Below are 10,014 nucleotides of genomic sequence, written 5' to 3' on the forward strand. Positions count from 1 at the left end.
GTTCCAGCATTCAGTGTGCAATAATATTCAAGGATTTGGTGAATACGGGTTCTACTTTCACCCAATGTACTGCCCATAGATTACATAAACCTACGTCCTTATTTTCGCTGTCTTTCTTTGCATCTTTTTAACTATTAATTACAGCCCTAAACCAGCTTTCTGCAAAAGCTGTGATAAATCCACCTGATACCAGTCATTTACTACCACCTAGCATCATCATAAAAAAAAATGAAAAAAAAATAGTATCTATTAGTTTATTTGGCTTGTTTCCCTTATCAGAAAATAAAAACACTGGACCTTTTCTGCTCCTCCAGAGTGAAAACAACTTAAGGAATTCAATTTCTAACTACCCATTATCCATCATCCAGCAAGAATGCAAACTGAACAGACCCTCCAGTATGGGATACACCCGAACAAACGAAAAATGCAAAAATGTGGCGCCTTTTTTTTTTTTGTACCATCAATCTGACACTTCACAGTACCAACCAAACTTCACAAAATAACATGCATCACAGAAGGAGTTTTAAGAACATCAAAAGACAGTCAACTCTCCTGCGTCTAAGGTGCATCTTGTATCTGGCCTGGGTTTGCTCCACATGCAAGGACCAATTTCAGCAGAGCTGTCCAAAGACATTTCAGTGGAACAGCAAAAGAACACGCAGGAAAAGCAAATCATCTTGAAGGATCCTGGAACTGACCACTTTGACAAAGTTCTGCTGCACACTTAGAAAGAGATGTTAGGGTCATCCCTGCATCCATGCATCCCATGTGCCTGCTTCTGCTTTAGAGCTTGGGTCACATCACACAATTAGTCCTACAACACAACAAGGCTGAACAGTCTAATCTCAGATCTAAAGTCATCCAGCATGCAGCACATCACTTGCTGAAATACCTAAAGTTCAGTTTAAAAGTTTGGTGTACGACAACCACACAGTTTTCACTTACAAAGTCTATAAAATCAGAATTACATTGATATAAGGGTTTTCTCATGGATTACTAGGCAGTATTCTTTTGTTTCCAAACAACCAGTGCAGTTCCAATCCCTCTTAATCTCTGGGAATAGCTTTTCATAGTTGGAACATTGTTTAGATAATCTCCAAAATACGTGAAGTTTTACAAGACTGTATTTTTGCCATAACCTTACTATTTTTTAAGGTATCACACATTGCAATTAAAAAATATCTACTACCTGACAAGGAATGGCAATGGATATTTAGTTGTACTAAAGATTCTTTAGGTATCCCATATGCATGTTTAGCATTCCCAGAGTCAGAGATCAATCAATAACCTGACCCAAGACCTGTGGGACCACAGACAAAACCTGCTCTAAGACATGGCATACTGTTCCTTTTTGACAACGTATAGGCATTTTCATGTCATAAATTCCCAAGTTCTTCAAAGATGCAGGACACCAAAGAGGTCCTGGCTTGTCATATTCTCTCATGAAATTAAATTCTATTGCAAGACAGTGAGAAAAGTGTCCTGCTATTCACTGTTTATGTAACAAGGATGTATTCTGCAGTCCTCTTGGATTTCACTTCTAATAAGAAAAATGCATTCAATAACTTGACACCATAACTTTCATTAAGATCCGTATTTTAATGGGAACACTGGAAAAATTATTCCAAAATTCATGAAGGTAACTAACAATACAATAAGGTAATTCTTTCTACCCCTTAGCCTTCCTCCTCAAAGCTCCTCATAATTAAATAAAAAGTTAACACACAAGTTCTGTTCCAAGAGAGAGTAACTTTTTCACTACAATGTAATATAAACAGACTTCATCTCATCTCCACAGTCAGAACCAATACCTCATTCTAAGATACAGTGTAGTGCATAACAAAAAGAACCGACTCAAAAATGCATACTTTTAAAGATAGCTGCAAGAAGATCTCTTTACAAAAACTACAATTCTGCATGCAAACTATAGGGGTCTTACATCCATTTTCATGAAACACCACCACAAAAAAAAAAAAAAAAAAGAAAGAAATAATTTTCAGCATTAGCTACCACTGTTCCAATTACCAGGTAGAGCAACTTCATCCTTCAAAAGCTCATAAAAACATAACTCTTAGACTGAAAAAAGCTTAAAAGGCAAAGATTACAACTTTCCAGGCAATTTTACCACGAATCACTCTTATAACACCTAGTTGAAAAATATATACATACATATATATATGTATAATTACTATATTACATTAACTACACCAAATTATTGCTTTAGTTAAAAAATAACTTTACTTCTATCCAGAATCATAAAAAATAAAAACTAATTGCAGAAGTTCATGTAAACAAGTATCTATATTAACTCTTCTTGCCTTCTAAGATTTAAGAAAGTTATTGCAAAAAATGCCCAGTGGTGCTTCTGCAGTATAAGCAGGAACAATTTTTATATATACACTCAGCTTCATTTTTGTACTAGGAAATATACTATTTTGCATGTGGTAACAGCAACAGTGGCAACTGTTTAATCGCTAGTGTAGTGAAGCACAGTCAAAACATACTACATTAAATACCACTGAAGGCTTACTTATACCTGTGTTAAATGACTTAAAGATTTGACAATATGATAAAAGTCATAAGCACAGGAGCAACAGCAAAACAGTTGAAAGCATGGATGTCTAGGTTACTGGTGTTTTTTAAAGGTCCTTGAACACTTAGCTAAACAAAATTTCTGAAATGTTATTTCTTTTTCCACTCCACCTCCCATTCCTCAAAAGCACATACATTAATTTACTCCTCCTTCATACTACCCTTCCAATGCAACCAGGTTGAGGCATAATTCCAGTGGACCTGATAATCAGCCCACCACTTGCCTGATAATTTTTCAGTGTCTGTGTTTGGGTCACACCCTGTAGTATTGCAAGAATAACTAGTATTTATAGCCATTCAGTAGTATGTGCCCCCAAGGAGAGAAGCAAACAATGCAGAATAACACATAATTTCAGAGGCACCTCATATTTGTACTGCCAAAACCTGAAAGCCATGTACCAACAAAGTAGCATAACAACTAAGAATTAAAAAATGTGTGATAAAATTTGGCATATGCAATAGAAAGCAGAAAACTATGAAAATAAAAATTATTTTTATGGAAAACTTTCCCCCTTTTCACAGAGGAATAAGTATGGAAAGGGGTGAATTTCAAGTTGCAGTCAAAACTTCCCTTTAAACAAGCTCATGCTATCAAAATTCTCATAAATACTTATGATTCTTTCAATTCACCGATAGCCAGGACTCACAGGATTGTACACTTTAGAACTGATTAGAATGGTATTTTCAAAACACATCTGCTTATCAAAGAAGCTGACCTAAAGACACTAATTTTCTCTATTTGGTTAGTATTGTCACAAAGTAACTTTGTAATATGTAAGTAAAGGCTATAAAAGGATATTATCTAACACAGTGTAACCAGTTGGTAAAAAGAGGTCCCACAATTTAAGAAGGACCTGCAGGTCCTTGAATGTGTCCAGAGAAGGGCAACAAACCTGGTGAGGGGGCTAGAAGGCAAGTCCTATAGGAAGTGGTTAAGGACTTAGGGCTTCTCTAGTTTGGACAAAAAGAGGATGAGGGGCAACCTCATTGCTCTCTACAGCTTTATGAAGAGGGGAATTGGAGAGGGAGGTGCTGACCTCTTCTCCCTCGTCTCCAGTGTTAGGATGTGTGGGTATAGTTCAAAGCTGTGCCAGAACAGGTTTAGACTAGACGTATTAGGAAGCATTTCTTTATTGAGAGGGCGGTAAAACCCTCGAACAGGCTACATAGAGAGGTAGTGGATGCCCCAAGCCTATCAGGGTTTAAGAGATGTTTGGACAATGCCCTTAATAAATTGTTTTAAGTTTTGGTCAGCCCTGAATTGGTAAAGGCAGCTGGACTAGATGATCAATGTAGGTCCCTTCGAACTGAACAGATCTGAACTATTCTAATCTATTCTACTCTAGTCTACTACCATATGACATCTGTTTTACTCTTTTTACAACTTGGCCATATACAAAATCACAGTCAACCAGGATTACTAAGTTAAAGGGCAGCATAGAAATATCCCCAAATTGCCACTAGAAAATAACAATGCTTCTTGTAATTTGAGCAGTTTTCCTAAATTACAACCAAAGTAAGTTGCTTTGTGTTTTGGTAGCTAGCAACAAGTATTGGTGAAAGATGTGTAAGTAGTTAAGAAAAAAAGACTAAGTGTTGACTAATAAGTTGATGACATTGATCAATTAAAAAAAAATCAACTTCCAGTCAACAGTGCCAAAACACCCCTAGGCTAGAAAACGAGACACAGAGTTTGCGCTAGGTATTTGAAAAGCATGAACACACTGAAACACAGTTCCAAAGCAGGCATGGTATGTCTGACAATTAGGGCTGACTAGAAAAATCACAAATAACTGTGTCCAAGCCTCATGTGCATATTTACACCAATTTAGCTCCACTTTTCCCCATCTTATCTTCCCTGCCGAAAGGGAGTAAAGTGTAATTAAAAATAATAAAACTACTGACAAGCACTAGCCCTCCTAGCATACACTTTAGCTGCAAGCCAGTTGGGACAGGCCTGGGGAAAGGTGGGGAGGCTAAGGGGACACAGGCAGGCAGCAGCACAGCCTTGGCTGGCCCCACAGTGACACCAAAACTGCCACCAAATAAGCTCTCCAAGACTCGTTTTGGAGTTTTAGAAAGCAAGCACCCTTTGTCAGGCCTGGGCAACCTGAGGAAGTGATTTCTATCAATCATGTGCAGTGAGACAAGAGCTGGTTACAGAGTATATTTCCCACTTATGTGCATATGGATAAATTTTCACAATAATCTTATGGATATTCTATTACTTTTCAAGGACTAATTTTAATGTTATTATGAACTTCACAACAGTCAAATCGCTTGCTAATTTGGAGCTGGCTCCAGCTGTCTGTCTGGCCTTGCATTTGAGATAAGGAAAGACCGCAACCAGGTGATTGAAGACACATCAGCCCATATGATACTTAAGACACAAAAGTGTCTGGAAAAATACAATTCAAAGAAAACATAATCATAGAATGGTTTGGGTTGGAAGGGACCTTCAAGATCATCCAGTTCCAACCCCCCAGCCATGGGCAGTGACACCTCCCTCCAGATCAGGGTGCCCAAGGCCCAATCCAACCTGGCCTTGGACATTTCCAGGAGGGGGGAACCACAGCTTCCCTGGGCAACCTGTGTCAGTGCCTCACCACCCTCATAGTGTAGAATTTCTTCTTACTGTCTAATCTTAACTTTTCCCCCTGCAATCTAAAGCCAAAACATGCTATAAGTAAAACATGCTATCAGAGGGGCATTCAGTCTAACTTTCAAAAACCACAGTTAACTTGGGTGAACCCAACTCTACTTTAGCTTAAAAAGAAAATATTCTGCTTTTTGTAACAGTAACTACTTTGGGCACCACACGGCCCCCAGGGAGGGTCGTGGCGCCTCTCTCTGCGGGGCCCAAGTGCAGCTCCCCTCACCGGGTACAAAGCTGCTCCAGGGCCAGGTCCCAGGCACCCCGGGCAGAGCTGCCCCTGCTTCCCGAGGGCAACACGAGGGGCCGGGAGCAGGAGCTGGAACATCCCCTCACACCACTGAGCGGCTCAGAAACAGAAGAAAACCACACGCACGGCCCTCCGACCTTCCAGCACCTGAAGGGGCTCCGAGAAAGCTGGGGAGGGGCTGTTCACAAAGGCTTGTAGTGACAGGACATGGGGAAATGGGTATAAATTGGAGAGGGGCAGACTTAGACAAGATGTAAGAAGGAATTTCTTCATTGTGAGAGTGGTGAGGCGCTGGCACAGGTTGCCCAGGGAAGTTGAGGCTGCCTCATCCCTGGAGGTGTTCGAGGCCAGGTTGGATTGGGCCTTGGGCAGCCTGGTCTGGAGGGAGGTGTCCCTGCCCATGGCAGGGGGGTTGGAACTGGATGATCTTTAAGGTCCCTTCCAACTCAAGCCATCCTATGATTCTACGCCCCTCGGGCCGCCGACACCCCCCGCCGCTGCTCGGGGCCGCCCGTGACCCCGCACCGCCCCGTCCCGTCCCGTTCCGCGGCGAGGCCGCCCCGCACTCACCACCCCGCCTCGCTCAGCGCCGCCCGTGCCCTGTCGGCCATGGCGCCTCCGGCCGCGGGGCCGCCGGCTGCCCGCGCTCGGGCCGGGCCGCTCTCCGGCGGGGGAGGCAGCGCCGCGGAGGAAGGGGCGGAGGTGGCGGCGCAGGCACAGACGAACAAAGCCCGCGACCGGGGAAGAGGGAGGTGGCGGGGGAGGGCGCCCGTCTGCCTGAAGCCGGTGCCGCCATGTCGGAGAAGGGAAGGAGTGAGGGCAGAGAATGACGGGATCGTAGAGCGGTTTGGGTTGGAAGGGACCTTAAAGATCACCCAGTTCCAAAGCTCCTGCCATGGGTAGGGACACCTCCCGCTACATCAGGCTGCCCAAGGCCCCATCCAGCCTGGCTTTGAACACCTCCAGGGATGGGGCAGCCACAACTTCCCTGGGCAACATGTGCCAGTACCTAACCACCCTCATAGTGAAGAAATTCTTCCTTATATCTCGTCTAAATCTGCCCCTCTCCAATTTAAAGTCATTCCCCCTTATTCTATCACTACAAGCCTTTGTGAACGGTCCCTCCTCAGCATTCCTCTAGCCCCATTCAGGTCACTATAAGGTCTCCTCTGAGCCTTCCTTTCTCCAGGCTGAACAACCCCAACTCCCTCAGCCAGGCCTCATATGGGAGGTGCTCTAGCCCTCTGATCATGTTTGTAGCCCTCCTCTGGACCTGTTCCAACAGCTCCATATCCTTACGTTGAGGATTCCAGAACTGGACGCAGTACTGCAGATGAGGTCTCATAAGAGAGGAATAGAGGGGCAGAATCAACTCCCTTGACCTGCTGGCCACACATCTTTTGATGCAGCCCAGGATATGGTTGACCTTCGGGCTGCGAGCGCACATGGCCAGCTCATGTCGAGCTTCTCATCGACCAGCACCCACAAGTCCTTCTCTGCAGGGCAGCTCTCAATCGCATCATCCCCCTCCTGTATTTAAACAAGGGATTGCCCTGACCCAGGTGTAGGACCTTGTACTTGGCCTTGTTGAACCTCATGAGATTCTCACAGGCCCACCTCTCCAGCCTGTCCAGGTCCCTCTGGATGACATCCCATCCTTCTGGTGTGACAACTGCATCAGTCAGAGCAGGCAGTGGAGAGTGGTCTGGGCCTGTGGGCCCCTTCAGGCCGAGAGGGCCAAGCACAGGAACCTTTCAGTGCCTGAAGGGTGTTTTTTTTTAAACACTTAATCTATAAATAGTGCTATTGCTAATAACATTGTATAGGAAAAGAGTCTCCTCCAGGCCTGAAAAGCCAGTCTTGGAGATAAGGAGGGATTTTTAGCCTTTAGAGTGACAAGGTTTTAAAAGCTGTTCTCTGTTTCTTTAGTGTCTTTGGGGTTTGGTTTAGTTTTGTGTGGCTTGGGGTTTTTTTAAATGCTTTGGCCTAAGATATTGGGCACTGACATGATCATTCAGTTATGCGATCCCAGAATCACAAAATCATTTACATTAAAAAAGACCTTTGAGATCATTGAGTCCAACCGTAAACCTAACATTGCCAGGTCCCTAAGCCCCATGTCCACGCTTCTTTTAAATACCTCCGGGTATGGTGACTCACCCACTTCCCTGGGCAGCCTATTCTGATACTTGACAACCCTTTCAGTGAAGTAATATTTCCCTTTTTGGTGGGATATTTTATTTTAAAAGAACGGCATTATTTCATTAGTGCTGTTTTAAGTGTCTGGTTACCTCAGGCATCAGTAAGGGATGGGGTGGGAGTTCCCTTTTCTGCTGTGCTCCAGCATGCAAAGAAGCTGCCAGAAGATGAGCATGATCAGGTCAGGAGTTAAGAAAATGCTGACCTAAGCCTTGGCACTCAGGGTTTCTGCCAGCAGGTGAGGGCAGCTGCTGCCTTCCAGAGGACACTGATGTTCACATTAGTCAGTGATGTCCAGCTACTTCTGTAACCCATCAGTGTCAAATGTTAATTCTTTTCCACTGCACTGAGGTTTAAAAACCTAGCTACCCAGTCTATCTATCTGTTAAAGATACACTTTTCTGTGGAGGTTATTCTCATCCTTGGGATAGTTCAATTTTTGTGCTTCATCTTTCTTTTTTTTATCTGCCTGAAAACCTGTCTTTGCTGTACTGAGTGGAAATCGCTCAGAGGTTTTACACATGGCAAGCTGTGGCTTCTGCTGTGCTGGTGGGCACTATTCACACTTTTTTTTTATCTGTTTGTTTGTTTTGACCACAGCCTGTTCATTCACTATAGTCTCTTTCACATCATATTTAAGAGATTATAGACTTTAGGTCAAAGGTTTTATTACCAGTGCATATGGTGTCCTGCATGGCTGCTCTTTTTTGAGAAGTTACACAACTCTTTTAAAATAATTATAAAAAGCTTGCCACAGGAAAAGGAAACAAAGCCTATATTGTCCAAATTAATCTGAGCAATTTCTTACGTTACACATGTAATAACCTTGAAGCTTTTCTGATTTGGACGCTTAGCAGAAAGAACATTCTCTAGCCCTAAAATAACAAATCTCCACCTAAAATAGAAGACTGACACATGAATTCTCTTCCAGCAAAATCTCGAAACAATGAGTGTCACACTCAGGGAAGGTTTAATCCTTGTGCTGGTCATTAAAAAAAAAAAAAAGAGAGCAGAAGGAGCATTGCTAAAAGAGAAAGTGCAACAGCACGTTTTTCATACAAGCTCAGAGAGAGCAATCGCCAGAGCCATCTATGCAGAGTTCAGAAAACTGAGCCAACCCAGCCAGCCATATAGTTCGTGGATCAAATAACCATATCACTTGTTTGGTATTTCAAAGGCTGTGCAGTCCCATATCACGACAAGATTTTGAATGCATATGAACTTCCAAATGAATAATGTTGAGGAGAACTTACATAAAAACCCTCAAATACACCTACTTGATGTTTGTACCAAAGAAGCTCTTAAATAAGTGCTGAGGAATACCCTAAAGTTAAGCAGAAGAGCCAAGCTGAAATGTTAGCACCTGAATCACACCTTGGTTGCACGCTTAACTATAGCAGCTGCTGACATGGAAAAGCAGCAGGTAGGTGGAAGTATAGTGCCGGTTCAGATACTTATTATGCAAAAGAAATTGAAATAAAAACACCTTGTGTTTGGAGTCTGACCTGGCTGCACATTAGATTATCAAGAAAAGGTTGTAAACATTACTGTAACTCAAAAAGGGCTACCCGTAGAGCTAATTAGTAAGGGATGGAGGATGACCTAGGAGAAGATAATGAGAACTATAGACCTTATGCGTTACCTCATGTTAGTTTAAGACTTAGAAGCTTTTGCTCACTTAAATCTTCATTCAAATCACCAGGCAATTATACCAGCAATTTACACCAGCATATGGTTGGCTGTTGCACTTCATGGCACAAAACACCATCTATAAAGAAAATGTAGCACCCAGCACTGTTCTTCTTAAAGGTCTGCCGACATCTGTTCTAATAAACTGATTATGTGCAAGCTGAGATACATATATGTATACACCTATACACACACACATCCTTTTGGACATGAGAAGCCCCCATTAGTTCATGTTTCTCTGCTCACAGAGGGCACTGCCCTATCTTTGTTGTTTCTAGTTGCTGTTAGCTGTGCTGCAGTGAGGTACATAATTAGCACCATTGTAAAACAAAAGGTGATATAATGTCTGCCAGGCAGTCAGAGAACCACAAGTTGGAGGTATAAGACCCTCTGTACCAAACGGTCACGATAAAACCTTCTTAGAGTAGATCTCCATATACATCACCTTTAGAATAAACTGCATTGCTGAAGCAATGAGCATCATACCACGAGTATAGGGACAGAGCTTAGACTCCAGCAGGCTGCAAGGGGCTCTGTGCCTCTATAGGTTTCTCTGAAAAATGCATGTTACTCAAGATGAATCAGTCCATCTTTGTTCACAAAATTCACATGGACTCCTTCTTTCCAAACC

At 42.8% G+C, this 10,014-nt stretch overlaps 1 protein-coding gene across 1 annotated transcript in view; it reads right to left on the reverse strand.

Moving 5' to 3' along the window:
• Nucleotides 1–6,205, reverse strand: part of TDRD3 (tudor domain containing 3) — a 104,542-nt gene extending 98,337 nt beyond the window's left edge. The window contains exon 1 of the mRNA XM_069880569.1: nt 6,066–6,205. Coding sequence (XP_069736670.1) covers nt 6,066–6,106 — 41 coding nt within the window. The 5' untranslated portion in view covers nt 6,107–6,205. The remainder of the gene's footprint in view (nt 1–6,065) is intronic.
• Nucleotides 6,206–10,014: the final 3,809 nt, after the last annotated feature.

The sequence above is a fragment of the Phaenicophaeus curvirostris genome, chromosome 1 (genome assembly GCF_032191515.1).
Source record: "Phaenicophaeus curvirostris isolate KB17595 chromosome 1, BPBGC_Pcur_1.0, whole genome shotgun sequence".
Classification (NCBI taxonomy): Eukaryota; Metazoa; Chordata; class Aves; order Cuculiformes; family Cuculidae; genus Phaenicophaeus; species Phaenicophaeus curvirostris.